Source organism: Amblyomma americanum, chromosome 9, assembly GCF_052857255.1.
Source record: "Amblyomma americanum isolate KBUSLIRL-KWMA chromosome 9, ASM5285725v1, whole genome shotgun sequence".
NCBI lineage: Eukaryota > Metazoa > Arthropoda > Arachnida > Ixodida > Ixodidae > Amblyomma > Amblyomma americanum.
Genome location: NC_135505.1, coordinates 135,244,401 through 135,266,659, shown reverse-complemented (window position 1 = coordinate 135,266,659; position 22,259 = coordinate 135,244,401). Strand labels below are relative to the sequence as shown.

At 46.2% G+C, this 22,259-nt stretch overlaps 2 protein-coding genes across 2 annotated transcripts; one reads left to right on the top strand and one right to left on the bottom strand.

Moving 5' to 3' along the window:
• Nucleotides 1–895: 895 nt before the first annotated feature.
• Setd3 (SET domain containing 3) lies at nucleotides 896–20,838 on the top strand. The gene is made up of 15 exons (XM_077637509.1): nucleotides 896–990; nucleotides 1,311–1,425; nucleotides 1,539–1,634; nucleotides 2,176–2,321; nucleotides 3,474–3,660; nucleotides 3,950–4,030; nucleotides 4,308–4,372; nucleotides 4,828–4,886; nucleotides 12,967–13,117; nucleotides 15,022–15,096; nucleotides 15,907–16,006; nucleotides 16,851–16,917; nucleotides 19,187–19,272; nucleotides 19,402–19,529; nucleotides 20,482–20,838. Exons 2-15 carry the CDS (start codon nucleotides 1,338–1,340, stop codon nucleotides 20,626–20,628), a joined length of 1,476 nt encoding a protein of 491 aa, XP_077493635.1. The 5' UTR covers nucleotides 896–990; nucleotides 1,311–1,337; the 3' UTR covers nucleotides 20,629–20,838.
• LOC144104470 (uncharacterized) lies at nucleotides 5,435–8,655 on the bottom strand. Its single transcript, XM_077637510.1, has 2 exons — nucleotides 8,374–8,655; nucleotides 5,435–7,240 (listed from the first exon to the last, which is right to left on the bottom strand). Exons 1-2 carry the CDS (start codon nucleotides 8,582–8,584, stop codon nucleotides 6,633–6,635), a joined length of 819 nt encoding a protein of 272 aa, XP_077493636.1. The 5' UTR covers nucleotides 8,585–8,655; the 3' UTR covers nucleotides 5,435–6,632.
• Nucleotides 20,839–22,259: the final 1,421 nt, after the last annotated feature.

Here is a 22,259-nt window from a genome sequence, read left to right as displayed (position 1 = left end):
TAGGATCATTACCTTCAGTATTTATATAGCAGTACAATATTCCAATATTCAAAATGATTGTCCAGGAATGATGAACATTGGCAAGAACATAGGTACTGACTGGGAATAAATATTCAGCATCATGTATCGAGCGCTTTCCAGGCAAACGAGGCCTCCCTCTAGGGATCCTGCCCGTTTAAAATGGCTCCTGTGATGCTTATTCATGACGCGGTGTGAACGAAGTACGTAAAAGACACAAAAATGCAGTCATAAAGACCTGTCTAGGAGCCTTTCAGTCACCCGCGGTAACTTTTTGCACGTCAGTGATGTATCTGTGACTTACGACTTTATTTCAGTATTCCCCCCCTCCCCTAGAAAAAAAAGTCATCGCTCGGTGCCTCTGTCATTGATGTATCTGTGACTTACGGCTTTATTTCAGTATTCCCCTCTTCCCCTGGAAAAAAAAAAAAGTCATCGCTCGGTACCTCTTTCATCAATGAAATTATGTTGGGGAAAGAGTTTTCATCATCGCGATGGTTCTAGGATTCGAACCGGGGACACACGGGCGGGAACCATGCGCGCTGGAGCTATACCACGGACACTACGCCTTCAGCGAGTAGTACAGACCGTACTAACAGATTTGCAGCAGCCCTTCTCTTTTCTTTTTTGTTTTACCGCTCTTTCGTTGCTCACGGCGCAGTTGAGGTTCCCATCGAGAAGTGAAACTCGTCCCGGCTCTTTTAATTGACTAATCACCAATCACTTTTTTTTTTTTAGATGCAGCGCACGCATGTGTGTACGCCTTTGGGTGCCTCGATCCCAGCGCCGCAATGTACGCCTGGAATTGTGGCGGTGACTATCGGCATTACGTGCAACTACATTAGGCGCTGTCTTTACTGCCTTCTAGATGGCGCCACGAGTACCGTTACTCGTTCGTGTTCAGTTTCACACGTGCGTGCTTGTGTTTATGAGTGCGTCGCTGGCCGGAATATCTATTGCTGTGGTCTGCTGGTAAATATTGGCATCGTTCATTATAGAGTGGAATAGCACAACGTTTACGGCGCCGGAAGGGCCTACTGAGTACTTGCGTCTCTCATAGATCGGCGAGAAGCAGAGCTTAAGAGCTGGTGCAACTGTGTGGTTCTCCTTTCTGAGGCGACGCCTCTAAAAAGCCTTCTCGTTTCGGAAAAAAATTGGGCAATTATAGAAACCTACAGGTTTCAGAATTATACATCGGATGTAGATCACATTAGTGTTCAAGTTTCTGCGTTGTGTACAAGTTCATTGCATCATCGACGCGCGACGTTCTCGACAAACGCTTTTGGTCGCAGATCGCCGGGCCGGTGTCACGTTTCACTATGCCGGGAAACAATAAGAGAAGTGGGAAAAAGTTGGCGTCTCAAGATCAGCAGAGGATTCGGGAGCTGCTCGATGAAGTCTTGGACAGTGAGTGTGGCACTGTTTCCGCGTAGTGCGAGTTCGGCAATTCATTCGGGCTGCATGAAAGTACGTTTAGTGTTTTGTGCGAATATGCAAATGATCGAGCGTTCTCGCTCTAGGATGCACAACGCTGCCGTCTGGGGATCCGAAAAAGGAGTGGAAGGATTTTTTGGAAATTCAGAAGTTTCTCCAAGAGGTCCGAGAACTGGAAAAACGTGAGTGTGTGGTGTGTCAGCGCGATCAAGCGTCCCTGAATGCATCGTTGCGTATGTATACGTGCTGGCGCGTTCTCTTAGTATGGCGCAAGCATTAGGAAGTTAATTGCCAAGGGCTTTTTTTTTTTACAATGTGTTTCTTCTCGAATTTTGATACTGCGTAGTGACTCAATCTCACATTCATGGAGGGTAATTTAAGAAGCTACTGTATTCAAGCTGTGCGTTTCATAAAAGGAATCGAAAGTTCAGTTGTGGTTTCATGGAAACAAGTTTCTGTTTTGAATCTGTGGCATTTATGTAGAAAAAAAACTTGATCATGTCCACTTCATACTATAGCTTTTTTGTTCTTGCTCTATCCTTTACTTATATTTACATATTGCCGATGTTTCAGTTCAAGGATCCTAACTGTTGATTTTATTATTTTGCTGCCTGACCCATTATTTACCGTTTTTGAGGGGAATTAGGGTGCAACATGGCACCATTGAGTGTTAGATCGCACCATTTTTGTCATAAAGCATTGTGTACTTGTCCATATTTTCAGCCCTAATGCCAGACTTGCCGAAGCGATCAAACAAGTGGCCTGCTTTCCTCAAGTGGTGTTCTGAGAATGGTGCCTATCTTGGCAATGTGGCTATAAAAGACCTACCTGATGGGGAGTATGGCTTGGTTGCTGAAGAAAATATTGAGGTGATGTGAACTGCTCAGTTCTATTTCTAGGAATGAAATGTTGCAATAGCAAGAGACTCTTTTCTATCGTGGACAAAAGATGTTAACTTCAACCCATATTTTGAATTAGGCTAATTCTAGTTCAAGGTATGCTAGTCAGTGTTAATTTACATGCATTTTGTGCTCAAAGAGGTGGTAGCTGTGTTTCCGATGATGTGTACTCTCTGGAGGTGTAAAATATATCAAACATGAAAGATGCACTTTTACACGCACAGATGTTTGTTGCAACAAAACTGACCAAAAGGAACTAAAATCTGAAACACAGAGCTGCAAATTGAGGAAGTGCAGAAAACAGTAACATGAAGAAGCTGGCTGCAGAGTAAATTATGAGAAATACTTTTTACCCTGTTGCAGTTCTGTGTGCATTCTGACATTGCGGGGTGCGAGTCACATATTGGCCGAACTAGCCAATGTTTTAACAGTAGGCTGGAAAAGCATGAGAGTGCATTCGCAAAGGATTGGTGTTCCTACCTCTCAGCACAATGCCATTCTTACAGTCATTCTTGCTTTAGTGTTTATGAGAAAACTCCTGTCATTTTTAAGCATAAAGATTAAGGAGGACGTGAATACTAGTTGAAGCACATCATATCACTGAAGCATCTGGCAGGAATGTGAACTGCGCTTCCATCTGTCTTGCAGTATCTAATGTGAATTTTCTTGGCAGCTTGTACATTAGATGAAAAACCTTTTTTGTGTTTTAGTTTTGTTTCGCTTTGTGCACTTCCTTTCTTCTGTGGCTGCACATTTCAGGTTCCAGTTTTCTTCCTTGAATTTTAGTGCCGCACTAAACTATAATAAGGCTGCTTTGTTCTGTGTACATGTGTATTTTTCTTGTCCATGTATTTCGCACTTTCAAAAAGTACAAATTTTTACCAACTCACCCAGGTTTCAATTTTAACTTCAGGACATTATTTGGTCATTGTAGCATCCAGACATAAAGTGTTAAAGCATAGTACTTACCATTGTGCTTTCTCTCCTCTTTAGATAGCAGTGTAGAAAGCAATTACATGTTGCGTGTTTGGCAGTTATTGCCATGCAATTTTAATCAGTTTAATATAGTTGGTGGTACTATATTTGCTCTCTGTGACCAGATGTGTGTTATTCTTCTTGCAGGAGAGCAGCCAGTTCCTCGGTATACCCATGAAACTTGTGATGACTACTGTTGCTGCTAGAAAGTCAAAACTTGGCCCCCTTTTAAGGGATGACCCGATCATGAAAACTATGTCTAATGTGGCCCTGGCCATCTTCCTCATTTTAGAGCTTTCTGTTGGCGAATCATCTTTCTGGCATCCTTATATATGTATCCTTTTTTCTGTTTCGGTTTATTCTTGAGTTTCAAAATCTGTCTAAACCTCAGTATATGGCTGAATATACACTTTGTTTTTGTTCTGAGTATATGGCTGGATGCACACACTGTCTTAATAATAGGACTGGGCTAGGTGTGAAAATGTGCACTTAATTTTTGTTTATTCTCTTTTTATTTCCATCTGAAATACTGCAATGAAGCGTGCCTGCCCTTTGCCTCGAAGGTTGCTGAAGAGAAAGTGGCAATAAATGCATGCATGACATTCCTTAACATTAGCATGCAGCGGTTCTTCCAGAGTCATTCAACACTGTGCTCTATTTTAGCATTGAAGAACTTGAGCTTCTTTCTGGATCAACTGTTCTTGGTAGGTTTTGAACAGTGCACTGAAATTTGGATGTTAGATTATTGCATGTTTTGATTGAAGAGAATGGGAACTACACATGTAAGCTAAAATGTCGTTTTGAAAAGTGGGCACATTGGCTCACCGTGCTAGTGGTTCTGGTAACGGATTTCTATATTGCCCATAACATAGGTGTCCAACTGAGCCACAAGAACTGAATTTTTATTTTCGTTGGTGCATTGATATTTTCTGCAAAAAAATTTTGCGATTTACTTCACAGAAGTCTATTCTTTCATTGCAGATGAAGCCTTGAAGTTGCATAGAAGCATTGCCAGGCAGTATGCATACTTTCACAAGATTTTCCGGGTGAGTTGCTTGCCTCACTCACTTTATATTATGTATAACCTTTTGAATGCTGTTATACACCAAGCAGTATGTATGCTTTCACAAGATTTTCTGGGTGCGTTGCTTGCCTGGCTCACTTTTTCTTAAGTCTAACCAATTGAATGCTGTTATACGCTCTTCAAAAGACAAGCACATCAATCCACTTTCTGCTTGTGACTCTGTTCAACGTAGTCGCCATTACAGAACTTCAAACTGGGAAAGGATATGTGTGGGGACAGTATTTTATATCAGTAACATGAAATCTTGAGACGCAACATGCTTTGGTTATTCTATGCTGTACTTTGTCTATGCAGTTGTTTCTTCAGATTAAATGAAAATGCAGCTCAGGTTGGTGTCTGAGAGCCTTTTGTGTGGATCTTAGATGTTAGAAGACAGTGAGAGAGTTCGACTTCATACAGATTTTCATCTTTTGACAGACGCATCCACTTGCAAAGAGTCTTCCTTTCAAGGACTGCTTCACATATGATCTGTACAGGTAAGTCAGAAAGAAGTTACAGATTTTCAAATGATTGCATGCTGCTCTGTAGTAACACACTGCAAAGAAGCACCAGATAATGTGAGTAAAATATAAATGGGCAAGTAAGTAGAAACTCCTTAGCTGTCAAGTTGTAGATGAAGGATAATGCCTGTAAGGAAACTGGGCTACCATTTCTGTAAAACAGTCTGCTTGTTCAAGGTGTATTTGCAGAAAGTAGACACAGAGCTACACTACAGGTTCCACGTTTACTGTGGCTTGAAGCTGCAAGGCAGCCTGTGTCTACAGCAGGAGAAAAAAAAGTTAATAAAAGCGATGCACTCTCATTCACAGACTGCTTAAGCACTGGGGCAATAACTGCTCTTGGGTAGTCTACTTCCTGGTTCTTGGTACCTTCTTAGGCTGTGGTGCTCGATGTGCTGTATAGCTTGTCACAATTTTTTCTTCTGAAAACTACTACAAAATTAAATCAGTTGTCGTTGCTTGCACATGCACATGAACATTGGAAGCACCCATTCCATTTCATTAGTTCTGTGAAGTAATTTCTTGGTTCAAAGGGAATACTAATTTTCTTTTAATAGTTTTCACTTGAATGCTTCGAATACTTCTGGCACATAAAAAAGTTTGAACGCCGCAATAAACTTTTTTGGAATCGTATTTTTAACACAAGGCCATTACATGAAAAACGAGACAATGGATTGAAGCTTGTCACATTCATTGAAGCTGTGCCGACTTTTTGCAAAAATTGCCATCTGAAATCTGGGGAGTTAGTCTACATGTGGAGCCGACATATTTTGGGGACCATAAATTAGTGGTCTTGATCGCAGTTGCGTTGTTTCGCAGCTGTTGCTTTTAAGCGATGACATCACGGACGCCTGCGCACCCAGCGCCACCTTGCGTCAAGTGTCGGAAAGGGGTACACATCTCGATGTGTCGTGCTATCTTCTCGTGCTCGCGCCGTCGCTTGGTTAGCGAATTTCACGCGGAGAGGAGCGGCAGAGGCAGCTCAGACATCCCCAGCAAGTCAAGTGCCGCGCGTCCTCCGACTGATGCGAGCCGCCGTGCCTTGAAAGGTACAAATCCGGGCGCCGCGCTGGCGTCTGCGCGAGTGCTGTCGCGCGCATGCGCAGACCGGCTCCGGCATTCGCGCGGGCGCGAAGGCGGGTGTCCATGGAGTTGGGGCTTTGGCTGCGCGCGCGCGCGCCGCGATGCCATCCCCGAAGAGGTACGTTTAACCAAAACCAAATACCTCGAGATTTCGAATCTTAAACATTCGGATCAAATCAAATGCCGAATGCTTCGACCGAATATTCGAAATTGGCGAACATTTGCGCAGGCCTACTTTTCACTGCTGCGGAAACAATTAGCAAAATTTGAAAGAAAAAGCACACTATTGAACACAGATTTTCTGCCCTGGAAATCATACTTTGTACTTAGACGTCCAATGCTGCTTTTGAGCGTGGAAGCCTTCCCTAATACACCAGAATAAAAGCAGCGTTTGTGGCATCAGTGTACGCACAGTGACTGACATTGTAGAGATGCGATGATATCGCTTATGGCCTCGGCGCGGTCTCACCGCTTACAAGTCTTCGTGCGTAGGAAGACAGTAGACTAGGAGCACGAACCGAAGCCATCACACTCTCCAGTCAGCGCCGTCCAAAACACGTACGGACACTGCGCGGCTTCTGCGGTACACTTTTTGTATCTTGACTGTACAATCCTGTTCGGTTTGGGCGCCAGCAGTGATCACGCAATCGAACTTCTGCCGAACGGTCCCTGCCTCACGGTCTCCTTCTCCCTGCGAGCCGCCATCTTGACTATGTTCTTCATGACCCGGATGTCCTTGTGCGTAGTCAGGTATTTCTTTCGGCGCTCTCGACGCTGACGACAGCGACACACTGCGAGGACCACCGCGAAGAAGGCAACGGCTGCGATGATCATAGCGGCGCACATGACCAGTGTCCAGATGGTGGACGCGGACAGGCCAGTGGCTGCAGGACTGGTCTCCTCGTTTCCCGTGGCGGTGCCATTGGTCGCCAACGTCCTGTTCGAGTTTGGCTCAGCCCCTGTGGGTTGGAGTGGTAGGGTTTTTTGGCGACTGTGTACCGCCGAACCGCTCGCGTCTATGCCGGTCTTGCCGCGATCCGTGCCCTGACTCCTTTCTTGGTCCGGCGCCGAGGGTGTGTCTTGACGACGTGGTACCAGACCACCGGTGTCCGCGGAGTAGACGTGGAATGGTGGGCGCAGCTGCTTGGTGAAGGCGGGGCGACGCAGGCGATGTTCTGGGTGGAACTGGCGCGGTAGTTGAGGAGGAGGTGGAAACGCACTGGGGTCCGAAACGCCGGGGTTATGTCCTGCATTGAACGGTTTCACCAAGATTAGGAAATGTGAAACACCTAACGATTGGCCGGGATTAGTGCGGTTGTCCTACCGGAATAATTAGATCGAGGCCAGAATACGAGTCAAAACAAGAGCACGCGGGTAAAAAGCTTCTGAGGACCGATGAAATTTTCTGCACAGGCGCAAATTATTTGGAGCTATAGAACAAGAAAAAGGCACATGGATGAAAAGAAAAAAAAACAGCTGAGTCGATTTGAAAGAAGTGATCAAGCGAAGTACTCTGTTCACATTAACCCACATATGTCCCCTTCATGTGGGACACGGCGTTTTCTTAGTAACTCCGAAAGTTTTGTGCATAAAAGCTTGCGCCGCGTACCGTAGGTGCGATAGCCTCTAAGGTTGCTCCTGCGGGACTTGCGTTCTTGTTTTGTTTTGCCACGTGGTGATCGCTGTGACATCGAAGCGGTGGAGAGAGTTTAGGTCCCTGAAGCAGTGGAAACAACGAACACATTGCCGCGTCGACCACATAGTAATTCCGCGACAAAAAGAGAAGTGCGCATTGTTACGAGAAAACGTGCAGTGTGAGAAATGCAGCATTGGAGTTGATGTCAAATGATTTGTTTTACCATACGTAATATAGCGTGTTCATTTGCGTAGTCCTGCATGCAGGAAGCAGTTGTCCCTCCAGACCGGATTTTGAAGCATTAAGTGAAGGAACATTCTCTGCCGAAAAAAAACTAGTTTAATTTTGTCATTTCGTAAAGTCCAGCCATACACGGGTTAACTTAGAGACCAAGAGCTAAAAGGCAACGGGACTTTGGCAGATTTAATTATCACTCGGCTTGCGCTGGAAAGCTACTCGTTCATGCAGCTTGGTGATCGACTAAACTCGATTTTTTTTTAGCGCGTAGGTAACCTTAGTACGGCGATAAATTTGTATGTCCTGGAATCTTGCAGCAGCCAGATGTGCGAAGGGAATTTTAAATTTTACATCATCGAAGTAGATTTTCAGTAGAGCGAGAAATATCTTTTCTTGGGCCAGCTGGAATAATATCTAGCATTGAAATCTTTGCTCGTTTTGTATGCTGTGTGAAGAGAAGTTTTCAACACAATTTAGAGAATCGTTACCGAGTTTCGGAATACGAACCGTGCGTAGGTTGACGTGTGGCGCTGCTGGTTTGGGGACTCGTCTTGAAGTAAGGTTGCACGACGAGGTTACGTCCTGTGTAAGAATGCGTGGAATCTCCAATCGGCGATGGCTTGGTTGGCTCAGTAGATTGGTTAGCCATTCCACTAGTCAGAGCCGTCAAGTAGCACGCCGTGACCACCAGCGTCTGCAGTGCTGTCGTGGGCTTCATACTTCCTATAGGGTCCCCGGGTGATTGCTGACAGCGAGAGGGTGGATGGCTCGTGGATCGCTTGGCGGCGGCGTTCTGCCCCGGTTATTCGCAGCTGAGATAGTGGGGCTGAAGAAGGCAAGCCTCCCGGGAGAGCGTATTAGCGCAAGCGATAAGGAGGCGATTTTATGTGCATTCGCGGGCTCGTTTTATACCCGCGACTGCGACAGTGTGCGCCGTACTAAAGTGGTCGTAGTGGCAAGCGACTTTACGCGTCCGTACGTCTCTCGTGAATCTATCTAATGGGACGTTCAATGTCCAATGAAAATAATAATAATTGGTTTTTTTGGGGGGAAAGGAAATGGCGCAGTATCTGTCTCATATATCGTTGGACACCTGAACCGCGCCGTAAGGGAAGGGTAAAGGAGGGAGTGAAAGAAGAAAGGAAGAGGTAGGTGCCGTAGTGGAGGGCTCCGGAATAATTTCGACCACCTGGGGATCTTTAACGTGCACTGACATCGCACAGCACACGGGCGCCTTAGCGTTTTTCCTCCAAGGCGCCCGTGTGCTGTGCCCTGTCAGTGCACGTTAAAGATCCCCAGGTGGTCGAAATTATACAACTGTTTTATGGGTCATTACTTAAGCAAGTTAATGTGCGCGCTTTCTGAAGTTGTGAGCATTAATTGCGAAAGCATGTCCCTTAATCCTGTATTAAACAGCGTGCGCTAACAGGACGTGCACAGGAAACTTGGAGACAGAGGAAAGAAGCGCTTCTTTCCTATGTCTCCAAGTTTCCCGTGTACGTCCTGTTAGCGCACGCTGTTTAATAGAGATGTACCAACTAGTCCGTCAGAAAGTTCTACTACAGCGTTAATCCCGTAATGCCCGGCATATATCACCTGTGATACAGATTGTAAAATGTAAATTTGCACTTTTGCTCTTTACCCGCCACAGTGGCTCTGTGGTTAAGGCGCTTGTTTGCTGAGCCGGAGTACCCGGGTTCGAACCCGACCGCGGCGGCCGCGTTTCGATGGAGGCGAAACGCAAAGGCGCCCGTGTGCTGTTGCATGTCAGTGCACTTTAAAGATCCCCAGGTGATCGAAATTATTCCGAAACCCTCCACTACGGAACCTCTTCCTTCTCTGAGTCCCTCCTTTATCCGTTCCCTTACGGCGCGGTTCAGTTGTCCACCGGTATGTGAAACAGATACTGCGCCTTTTCCTTTCCCCAAAAACCACTTTTTCCCGCTGGAAACTCCGCTCATTGTTGTCACTTTATCGCTTCCCGAGGGAATCGGACGACGCGCCCCAGAGAGCGTTATCGATAGAAAACCTGACCCGCCGCGGTGGCTCAGGGGTTAGGGCGCTCGGCTACTGATCCGGAGTCCCCGAGTTCGAACCCGAACGCGCCGGCTTCGTTTTTATGGATGCAGAACCCTAAGGCGCCCGTGTGCTGTGCGATGTCGGTGCACGTTAAAGATCCCCAGGTGGCCAAAATAATTCCGGAGCCCTCCACTACGGTACTTCTTTCTTCCTTTCTTTCACTCCCTCTTTTATCCCTTCCCTTACACCGCGGTTCAGGTGTGCAATGATATAAGACAGATACTGCGCCATTTCCTTCCCCAAAAGCCAATTTTTCTTATTATTATTATCGAAAACCTGAAAATTGGTGAAATTGACTACCTTGGCTTTGTGTACAATTGAACCTCGTTATAACGAAGTCGAAGGGGCCTTGCGATTACTTCGTTAGAGTCGTAAGTTCGTTGTAAGGGGCGTCGTCCTTCCTTCGTTATATCAATTATTTCGTTATAAACCGTTTCGTTATATTGAGGTTCGACTGTATTTCACTCAGCACCACTTCCTTCCCGCTAAACAAACTTGCCTTGTAATCGCTGCTTTAATTTCGCATGATTGTGCTGTGATCGTGGTTTCGTTTTCTGTCGCTCGACTACTGATCCGGAGTTCCCGGGTTCGAACCCGACCGCGGCGGCTGCGTTTTTATGGAGGAAAAACGCTAAGGCGCCCGTGTGCTGTGCGATGTCAGTGCACGTTAAAGGTCCCCAGGTGGTCGAAATTATTTCGGGGCCCTCCCCACTACGGCACCTCTTTCTTCCTTTCTTCTTTCACTCCCTCCTTTACCCTTCCCTTACGGCGCGGTTCAGGTGTCCAACGATATATGAGACAGATACTGCGCCATTTCCTTTCCCCAAAAAAACCAATTATTATTATAACACGGCGTCTTTTGGAAACTGAACTTGTTCTCTATAGCTATCGGTATTACCTCCAGTTCTGTGTACATTGCTACAATTGGATGTTTTCCCTTGACGAATAAGCCATGAGGCCAGTATTTCAGTGTGCTGGCGTGCGTGGCCTTGCGTAAAGCGGCGGTGTGCGCAGAACAGAGTTGGCGTGACGTCCGCGCCCGACGACCTTCGCTGCCGCCAATGCTACGCGTATCCCATAGTGCCTGAGCACATTTTGATGGCGCCCCATTGCACCGCCGACCTCGTCTCCCTTAGAGGAATGTGCAGACGTATCTTTATGGCGCGTACACATTTTGCGTGTGTTCGCCACTTAATGCCGTTTTTACATCGTTCGTACACCATAGATATAGATACGTTGGCAGCACACACTGTGGCGTGCAACAGGTACGCTCGCTCTGCACTTTCGAGTGCCATGTTTAGACGTCTACCTTCGTGGATGTGCGAAAGCTGTTTCCAGCGCTGTACAAAACGCGGATGGAAGTGTCATAAGGTGTTTCGGCCGCCGTGGACGACTGTGTACGCCTCCACTGTGAGCCAGTGGTGTTGCGTTGAGACGTCCGAGCAGACAGGGCATCGGGGCTTACTGTTTTACTGACGCTTGGTCAGACATCGCAAGGGTGATTAATGAGTAATCTGTGACCGAGTTACCCATTGCGCTGTGGCTTTTCTAACGTGAAGCTGAAGTGGCGACGCAGTGAGGCGTACGTGCGTACAGATCCAGTATAACGCCATGAGCGGATGCTAGTGAACTATTGCTTTTTAGAGCGCCATTCTTAGGCAGTGGAGGGCTCCGGAATAATTTCGACCATCTGGGGATCTTTAACGTGCGATATATGTCAGTGCATGTTAAAGATCCCCAGGTGGTCGAAATTATTCCGGAGCCCTCTACTACGGCACCTCTTTCTTCTTTCACTCCCTCCTTTATCCCTTCCCTTACGGCGCGGTTCAGGTGTCCGCCGATATATGAGACAGATACTGCGCCATTTCTTTTCCCCCAAAACCAATTATTATTATTATTAATTATTAGCCAGCACCCGTTCCTCGCTTCTGGGTCGTCGGAGTATTCGGCGTAGCCGGAGTAGTCGGCGTAACCGGTTGTCCAAGTATTATAGTGCAACGCCACCTGGAACCGGGTGGCTGCCACGGGAAAATTCCAAAGGGTGGCTATAGCAGCGTACGCCACCTGCCAGCCGCGAAGAGCTGCTCTCAAATTTCGCATTACCAGCTGGCGTAATCGTCTATCAGTTTTGGGGGGAATTGGTTGCTAGAACCGTTAGTCCACCAGAAAAGGGCAGCCGTTACTGCCTTGGAGACCGGCTGCAAAGGGACAGCCGCCTCGGTTAGCATCAGCCCATTGGAAAACTGTTTGTCGCAGTGGCCACGTGATGTTGTTAGTGTAACAAGGTAACCATGTGGGCTAGTTGGTGTATTTCAGACATAACTTAACCAGCAAACAGGACAACGCTGTCATGTGTCCAGGACAACAGGACAGCGTTGTCCTGTGCTCTCCTGGTGTCTCGTGCTTTCGCTGGTGAAGTTATGTCTGATGTTGTTAGTCCCACCCTGCTCGGTTTTGGCTCAGAGTGTGCAGCCGGGATTCACGCGAGAAGTCCCGTGCACGGTCCTATAGCGTGGCTGTCGTGGCATAGGCCTCGCTGCTCGCCGCCGTCTCCTCCCGGGCACGCTTATCGATGCTCTGTTCTGGTTTTCCGGCGGCTTTTTTTTGGGGGGGGGGGGGGGGGGGTAGTGAGGGCGTAGTGTTTTTTTAATGAATTCCTTTGGGCTATTAACGGTAAACACCACTCCGCGGCGCTGAATTCTTGACCCCCGTGCGTGTTGCTTCGCTGCCTTCTGCAATGGCTGCACGTGTCACGCTGGTCGGGAAGTTACCGCGACAAACAATGTGGACTCCAAGTTCTTCGGGCACCGCGCGCTCCTCCGAATGATTAGAGCGAAAAGCTGTACTCTCCGCATGAAAAGCTCAAGGTTAAAACCTCTTGACAATGACCTTCGACCAAAAGGAGTGGCGGAGGTGTGGCTGTGACGTCAGATCACGTGCCTCGGTCGCTGCCGCGCCGGAGCTGCGTTCACTACTATGTCGCGGTTTCGCACTTATCTTCCGACCTATATCGATGCGCAGGTGGGCCGTGTCGGCAGTGATGACTCGGCAGAACGCCGTGCCTTGGACGGAGTCAGACGGGCCCGGCGGAGACGACGTCCGAGTCGACGGGACTGCCGCCGTGACGGCTCTCGTTCCTCTGTGGGACATGTGCAACCACAGCGATGGGAAGGTAGGGGATGAGCCCACTCAAGCACTCATACTCGTGCTGACACAATCACTGAATCTGAGGTGCTCTGATGCAAAAACGCTAGGAGAAATTCAATTTTCTTTTATTTAGTTATTTGTTCCTGAAAGGTCCACGAGGGACATTACATGAGGGGTGGGCTGAGAAGACAATTAGCATGAATACAGTGATGCTCGAGGGCGGTTTTGAATCTGCTGTAGTCAATGATGGTTGCCACTTCGGATGGAAGGTCATTCCAGTCACGGGCTGGCAACTATCTGGATAATGCAACGTTTTGTTTTGCCTCCGATTTCTGATTCCTTTGGTATAAGCATTTTTAACGCGTTATCATTAGAACGTCCATTATCATATGCCCATTATCGCAAGGGAGGGGGGGCGGCTTTGGATATGGCCTGTGAAGCCTCGGTGGAGACTGGGCAAAGTGGAAAGTGGGAACATTCTCTCCTCTTTCCATGCCTATCTCTCTCTATTTTCAGGGGGTAGGGAGAGCCGGGGAAAGAGGAGAGAGGATGAGTAGGTGGGTGGGAAGGAGTGGTGAGGGGGAAACTCCTGTCCCCAGTCAAGAGTGGCTTATTCTTTTTTAAACTGAAGGAGTAGGAGGTGGCTCATTATGTTGCTGGATTGGATCAGGTGAGTGGAGGGGGGCTATGGCATGTCACGTGGCAATTGATGGCAGGATCACTCCGCCAGCTACCGTCAGGGGTGAGCACTAATGCCTAACGCTGGCTTTGGCTCATATCGCATTGATCGTGTTAGGCTTTTTTAGTTTTAAAGCACTAATTCACTAACAATCCCCCCCTTGCAGTCGCCTCTGACGCACCACTTTCTCACTCGGCATAACTGGCGGCACACTGCTTTCCGGGTGGTGTCATACGATTTCCGATGCATATAGTTTAAATGTGCTAGAGATTAAGAAAATTGAGGCCATCCAAAGGAAATCAGTTTGCTTCATATGTAATAAATATCGCAGTGATTTTTCACCTTCTTCTGCCCTGAAATCATTACAAATCACTATCACTACCCTTGCTACTCGCCAGCAACTAGAATCATTAAAGTTTCTGCACTATGTCACTAATTCGCACTATCGACTCTCAAGCTACAGGTACATCACGAGTGCCATACCATCGTCAGCCAGAAATTATCATTATCTTAATTTTTCACCTTACTTTGCTTGCACTAATGTGTTTAAATATAGTTTCTTTCCGCGCACCATCGAATACTGGAATACATTGCCTGGTCCAGTGCATTCCCTTCCTATAGACAAATTTATGCAGGCCATAACTGATTCGCAATCTCTTTATTTATGTACCCATGCTCCCAATTTGTGCAATTTTCCCTATGTGTTCAACTTTGATGTTTTAATTTTTTGCTACCATGTCTTTAGTTTTTGAATGTATATGTCCACTCCTGCGATAGTCCCTGTAGGGGCTGCAGTATGTACAAATAATAATAATAAGTTAGAGGCTAGCTTGCGGCAGGGATTTCAGCCGACGACATATGTACCTTCAGTTCTATGCCTTTCCAGACTTTTTACCTCTTCCCTTGAGGTGCCCTTGAATGTCCATTGAGATTTTAGACAGTTACTGTGACATTTCCTTTCCTCAAAAGCCAATTTTCATATAAAAATTGTGGCGCAACCATGCGTCCTGCAGTGTTCCAAGTGGTGTCATAGGAGTTCTTGTTCCACATAGCATACATCTGCCGGTTAAGTTTGTCAGTTTGCTAGTCCGGTAGATTCAGCGTTGTGAAATCTGCATTTGGAAGCACGTATTTGTTTCATTTATTAGTGTGCAGCCTGAGTTGACATTGAATCCTTACGATGATACACTAATGCTTTCGCATTCACAGCACATAAGCAGTCTTCAGTGCCCCCTGAATTTTCTTCTCAGGTGCTGACGGACTATGACTCATCTGCAAGCATGGTTCGCTGCTACGCCATGCAGGACTTCCAGAAAGGGGAAGAGGTAGGACTGTCTGACATCTTTTCGTTTTTCCTGTCCCCATTTCTACGTGAATCCCAAGAGTAGGCAAGTCTGGCAGGGGCAGGCAGATGGGCGAATTAGGTTAGGCAGTTTGAGGGTATAATGTGGCCACAGCTCGCATTGGTCAGAATTGTTAGAGAGGCTTTTGTCTTGCAGTGAGCATATTTCGGCTGATGATGATGATTGCTTATTGAGAATCAAAGCTGGCATAGCATTCAAACTTCACAGCTGGCGTAGCATTGCCCCGCTGCTGACCGGAAAAATATAGGTGTGGGCCAGATCGTTATTTGTGTCGAAGCGATGTATAAGCAACACAAAAACAAATGAGATAAAGTATTTCATACCTTAATAAGTATTCGTTTCCTTTCAAATAAACCAGTCGTGGAACCGGCACGTGTTCTGTGTCTTGTTTCCGCATCTTTTTAAAGTTAGCACCCACAAAGACATCATGTACAGCCTCCGACTCGCCCTGGTTTCTATTCTGTTTCACACACCTGCCACAATGAAACATTGTGGTGTCATTGTCTTGTCACAAATCTTCGCACCCACATTGTCTGTAGATGCCAAAGTTACCAATGCTACTTATTGGCATGCACAAAGTTATCTGGGAGAGACCTCAGTTGTGGGTATTACAGATGCACTGCAAAAGGATCATTCTTTGGGCTGCAGGAAGCTGTGTATTCATCTGGTTCCAATCTAACCCAGTATTCCTGTGGTTTCCCGGAAGCCAAGCACCTGGAATGTCCACAGGAGCCCTCTGACTTTAACTTCAGTTTTCCCTGCTCATTTCAGGTGACCATCTTTTATGGTAAACGGACCAACGCGGAGTTCTTCATCCACAACGGTTTTGTCTTTGAGAACAACCGACATGATGCCGTCGAGATCAAGCTTGGTGAGGCCTCCTCTTTCGCCCAATTTTCGCGAGGCCTCGTTGCCTGTTTGTAGTCTTTCCAGTTAGGCATTCCCTCTTTTAAAGCACTTGCTTGTAACCGTCTAGGATATCCTTCCATGCGGCTCACGTGACCTGCTGTCGTGTAGTGTTTGTGATGCTAACTCCCCCATTCTTTCGAGATCCAAAAAAATGTGGAGAAAGAATCCAAGAAGCTCTCGTCTTTTCTCGTACTTGTGGGTGACATCATTGACAGGCGTTGTGTGTTTTACATTAGTCCGCCTTTACCGAGCTTCTTCTTCTTCTCTAATTATAAGTGTCTGAGATAATGCCACGGTGGGCCCAGTACAGGAAGCGAATTTCCATCTGTTGGCGTCTTATCCACTTGCACCTGCCACATTTAGAGTTGGCAACTTGTGGCGCCCCAAGAAACCTAACTTTCCTTCCGGAGGCTGATAACTGTCCTTATTTCATAATGCATAAAATGCATCAGTAGTAGTAGTTCATTATTACAAGAATACAAAAAAAAGAAGGAAAACATGTTGCCAGCAGTGGCTAGCTGTGACTGGCAGAAATATAGGGATAAGGAGAGGATAGCAAGGAGGAGTACAGAGGGGAGTGATAGCGAGAAAGGACAGGGTAGGGCTTTGTGCTCAGGTGGCCTTAGTTGGTGTGCTTCACAGCGCACTATAAAGCTTTGAGACCCCTTAGTGCAGTGTATTTCCCGACAGGGATGGGGCACAGTTTAACGGTTGGCACCTGTGATGTTGTTAGCCATCTTCCCGCGTACACTGGAGGTCTGATATTTGCACATTCACTTCATTTTCCTGTGATTTTGCTGCCACAGGCGTGAGCAAGAAGGACCCGCTTTTCGCCGTCAAGTCCAAGCTCTGTGATGACCACGACCTCTCGCTGTATGTATATGCTGTCCGAGACAACTGAACAGCCCTCCACGGGGACGGTGCTAAATGCGATGAAAATCTCTTCTGTTTATGTGCCTATAGCATTTTCTGTTTTATGGCGTGGACCTACATATGGGACGAACTTGCAGAATGAATCCGCACAACGAACTTTGCTCGGCGGCAGACTCGCATTCCACGGCAGTGCAGGACCACATGCGACAAAAAAAAGGGCATTGCCTACATAGCGACTAAAGTCCTTAATGGCGACGAGCTCTGAATCAGTGCTCTCTCTCTTCTGAGTTAACTCGTCTTTTTACTGTGTTAAGGGTCCATTGTCGCAGAAAAGCCGGTGTTGTTGTCTGTGGACAAAAAAATCGCCCATGGAAGCAATGAGTTAACAAAATTGAGCAGAACAGAAAATTGGTTGAACTTGGATTTGGGTGGCGATCGAAACCAGGACCTTCAGATTGGGAGACGTGCACGCTATCCATAGGCCACGAAGGCTCGTTTTCTCAAGCTGAATAAAAGTGGACCTAGTGAATGCGTTGTCGTCTGTGAGTTAGTCATGGGCCAGATGTCACACGAACTTACCGGTAGGCACACCGTAGCCATATTTGAGTATTCTGCCATTATGCCATAAAATGGGTGAGCGTGGAGTGCACATTTTCATAGCATTCAAATGGGTCAATAAAGAGCCAGAGATTTTTTTTTGTATTTCATGCTGAAATGAAGTTTGTAGGGCCATCAGTCTCATAGAAATCAACTATAATGTCGTTATTTCAGCAACGCTTAATGCCAGCAAAGCACCCAGAGTAACTGCCTGAGCATGTTGGAAAGCCAATGAAAATATGTGTCATCGAAATCTACTCTGGCTGTGCAGCAAAAAATGAGCCGACGCTGAGGCAGCGATCGAATATCGAGCGTTAACGCACCTAACGTGGGTAGCTGGCTCGAATCTCTGCTTTGAGCTAGACTGCAACTTAACAAGTAAGTTTATGCTACACGAAATGCTGAATCATATGCCACCACCCCGAACACTGTGACCAATGGTTAAGCCGCAATGTTCTTATGAAGATTCGTAAAGACGTGGAATTGAGGCTACACAGGTCGCCGGTTCGAATTCCTGCTGCGAGCTAGGCTCTAACTTAACGAGTAAGTTCATGCTCAATGAAACGTGGGATCGTATGACACCATGCAGAATATTCTGTGGCAAACGGTTGACCCACAAATTTTACACAAATATCGGGACTAAGTGGCTTGACTTTGATGCCTGATAGGCAGGAATATATATACCGGGAGATCGACATAGTTTAGTTTCGAGTTGTGGCGCTCGGGCATCATGCTGCCGCCTGTTATTATTTTATTCCATTATGTAACCACCTCGGTTCCCATGGTAACCACTGGGATACAATGCCGTTGCTATGGAGGCCACCATCTTGGATTCTATTCATCGAATCAGCATAACTCGGAGGCTCGAAATAAGACCAGTAAAGCTAACGCTCTAAAGTGCGTGAGTGGCAGTTAAGGAAAACTGACTATGTGTTTATAATCACTATATTCTCCATTACACGAACGTGCTTAGAGGTTACTGTAGCATGCCTGCTTGACATTATCTGTTCAATGGGACATCTTTTTTTCATTATATTATTTGGCAGGTATAACATTTTGGCAGCTTTTTGTTTCTCATCTGTTATAGTTAATGATAAACTTTGTAGCTTCTTGATTATGCAATCGTTATAAAGCCTTGAAGGTTTCCAGTATATGTTAAATTATCGTGGGGCTGCACAGCGACCTTGGAAACATTGGAAAAATAATGGGAATCCACTGAGAAGTATCGTCTATTCTTGGAGGCTTTGCTTACTTGCCACCTTTTTCGTATGAACAGCACTTTCTTTTGAATTCCTACATTGCCTTTGAGGTAAACAACGACGCGAAGTATATGTGCCAAAATGCATTATAAGCGTATGCTAGTGGTTGCCGTTGCTGCACTAGTTATGGGAACACAGAAAATTGTTATTTATGGCTCGTCAGCAAAGGCTTGGGAGCGCATTGGTTGGCATTGAATGACCTAGCTCAGCCCTTGGGGAAGTCTGTATGTCTCATAACAGGGTACCTTCCATTATTTTCATTTAATAAATGAGCCAAGTGCTGTATCAGTGCCCATGAATAACCTGCTTATTTTAGCGCCATAATAACAACGAATAAGCTTATTATGTATCTGGTGTGCGTCCTGACACCACCTCACGTGTGATTGATACGCTTGTCCTTCGCTTCGTTACAGAAGCGGGACATTCGCGCTCAAGGCTCGAGATCGTCCTGTGACCGAGGATCTCTCAACCTTTCTTAGAATCCTTGTCCTCAAAGATGGTAAGAAATAATTTGCTATTGACCACTCTATGTCATAAAAGAGGTCTTTTATTTTGTAACTGAGGAATCTGCCTGCTATATTTATGTTTTGACCGCGAGCAACATTTATTTACCGGTGCTCTCATGCAGCCTCCCAAGCGACAACTTTCAACACTGAGCACATCCTGAGGTCAAGCGACGACAACGCTCGAGAGGCGCTCAACTTCCTCGTCGTGCGCATCCAGATTCTGCTCAGGGCGTTCCCCAAGAGCGACCAGGTGAAGAAGGCGGTTTGATGACACGCTGGACCGCGAATGCGGCTAATTGGCCCTTACTTTCTGCGGAATTTCGTGCTGGTTCTAAGATATCAGTCTCACTTGGCGTTGTGTAACCTAGCTTGACTGTCCATGGCAATTATTCGAACCCTATTGAACAATGTTTATAGGTTTGAATGCGTAAACAAATAGGATTATGGCACATTTTATTTGGTTTTATATTACTTCCGAGACTAACTCGGGCTATGGAGACGCACGCCATACTGGAGGCCTGCAGATAATTTCGACCACCTGAGGTTCTTTCACACGCACTAATATTGCACAGTATGCACAACACTCGTGAGTCCCATTCCTCCTGTGGTGGTCTTATTTCGATGGAGTCGGACTCCTTGAGACCCACATACTGCGCCACATCAGTGCATAGTAAATAACGCTAGATGGTCGGAATTTTCCAGAGCCCTCCACACTATGCGTACATCATAGCTTGAGTTACTTTGGGACGCTAAACCCCATAAAACAACCAATTTGTGCATTACGGGCACGCTTCATTTTGAAATTTGTTACATGCACAATAGAAAATGGAGCGAAATTTCAGCGTATTGTACCTTCACGTATTTTTTGGGGTATGATTTCAGCGCTTAAAATGAATGAAGGAGAACCAATATATTAGCCCAGTCCTGAGTGGAGTTCTGTTGAATCCATGCTGTCATACTTGACCTGCGTACAGTACGGCCTGTGACATAAGATTTTGGGCTGCCGAGGTGGCTCCCAATCTCCCAAAGTTATAAAAATAAAGCAGCGTGCATAATGTGTTTCATTATGTTACTTCATTTTAACCATGGTAGTATACAGTCTGGCACGACAGGCTGAACAAAATAGCTAAACGTATGGCATTTTTAGGCAACTTATTTTAGGAATGTTTCTATGGATTTTTTTTCTTGGTTTCGCATTGCAGGAGTACGAAAGCATAATCAAGGACGGCGCCTCGAACGCTCGGCTCAAAATGGCGGCCAGACTGAGGTTGCTGGAGCGCAAGATCCTGGCCTCGATTCTCGAAACCTTCGAGAGCCGTGCCAAACTGCAGCCGCAGGCCCAGTCTTAATGTCCTCACTTTTAATAGCATTATCTCTCCACAGTGTGCACAAGCTGCATGGAGTTGTGTGGGTGTGTTCTTGCGTGTCTGGTGCAATTTCATCATAGCCTGTGGACGTTGGCTTCAAGCCGGCTTCTGCGCCATATTCAAACCACTCTGCGTTAGTGACCGTGGGAACTGTTATTTATTTACTTGAATAAAAAGTTGTTTGGACTGACATGCACAAGTACTGTTGCTAGCACCTGCTGCCGCAGAAGCCTTCTTCCAAGCACTCTTCATCTGCACAACACAATCTGCCCAACCACATCGTGTACCATTACACCGTCGATCTAGACTAGAGAATTAAATAGTAAAATGTTACTTACAAAGGAATGATGGCCTGCTGGTTTAATGGAAATGATTTGTACTATTCACTGCCATATGGCAACTTCCCTTGTGTACAGAAGATTGTATTGTCCGGCAAGGTTGTGTGGCACTATGAAATGAGACAGGCCTTTCCATGGGGGGATTTTCAGAACTCTTGCTAATGTATTTAATGTGTGTCTTTGCTACCTAGAAAGATGAAATTTACGTGCGGAAACAATTGGGGGCATGCAGAGATCATGCATCTATGCTAAGTGATCTGATATTGGCACAAAAGGAGAGCTAGCTAGAAATACATTTAGAAGGATCAAAGATTGTGCGGTGCTTTTGTTTCGTAGATGATTCTCTTGTCTTGATAGACACCAATGTTAATAACTTCGAAGCAGTTATGCCACAGATCCAAACCATGTTTGAAGATTGCCTTTGTAAGCTCAAATTAAGCATTGAGTGTGCTCAGGACAACGGGCACAGGTTCTTGAACCTCAAGCTCTGAATTATGCCTAATCATACATGGTGGTCTTATGAACTGCGTTACAGTGAACCATTGCTTCCATTCTAAACTCTATTCATTCTAAGCTAATAAAGCCTGCCACGGCTAAATTGTGCTATATTAATGCACTTGAAAATTGTGTATCCATCCATATGATTGGGCTATCTTGAGCTATGTGGGTGTTGGATTTCCAGGACTCCACACGCCTTGTGTGTGTGGCGAACCTGTTGAGGTCCTGCTGGCCATCCAGAGTATCGCTTGTACCCAGCGACTTGTGAATGCTGGTTACCGCAAGCATGCTGCTTGTCAGAATAGCCGAATTAATGATTTTACATTTAAAGTAATCCAGAACGAACAGAAACGATGAACGGCTCTGCGGTTATGGTGCTCGGCTGCTGACCCGAAAGACGCGTGTTCGATCCCGGCCGCGATGGTCGTATTTTGATGGAGGCGAAATTCTAGAGTCCCGATGTCAGCGTCCGCTAATAAACCCAGGTGGTCGCAATTGGCCGGAACCCTACACTGTGTCGTCCCTTATAGCCTGAGTTGCTTTGGAACGTTAAACCACACAAACCAATCGCCTGCAATCGTTTACGAAAAAGAAAAAAAAAACAGTTGATTCACCGTCTCTGATTGAAAAAGGTAAGCAACCGAGTAGACGTTAGTCTTCTCGGCCCTTGATAACCTATAGAAGATTTCCAGAAAATGGAACGGCGCTAAAGTCCTTGGACAAGAGTGTCCCATAAAGTATCAATTCGTGCGATGTCAAGGAGTCGTTTACTTCATC

Excerpts from the sequence above, each read along its gene's own strand:
- Setd3 (XM_077637509.1), top strand. The coding sequence starts at position 1,338 with ATGCCGGGAAACAATAAGAGAAGTGGGAAAAAGTTGGCGTCTCAAGAT. Across the intron at positions 2,322-3,473 it reads TTGCTGAAGAAAATATTGAG|GAGAGCAGCCAGTTCCTCGG; the intron begins GTGATGTGAACT and ends TTCTTCTTGCAG. Across the intron at positions 3,661-3,949 it reads TTTCTGGCATCCTTATATAT|CGGTTCTTCCAGAGTCATTC; the intron begins GTATCCTTTTTT and ends ATTAGCATGCAG.
- LOC144104470 (XM_077637510.1), bottom strand. The coding sequence starts at position 8,584 with ATGAAGCCCACGACAGCACTGCAGACGCTGGTGGTCACGGCGTGCTAC. Across the intron at positions 7,241-8,373 it reads CACACGTCAACCTACGCACG|GACATAACCCCGGCGTTTCG; the intron begins GTTCGTATTCCG and ends CGTTCAATGCAG.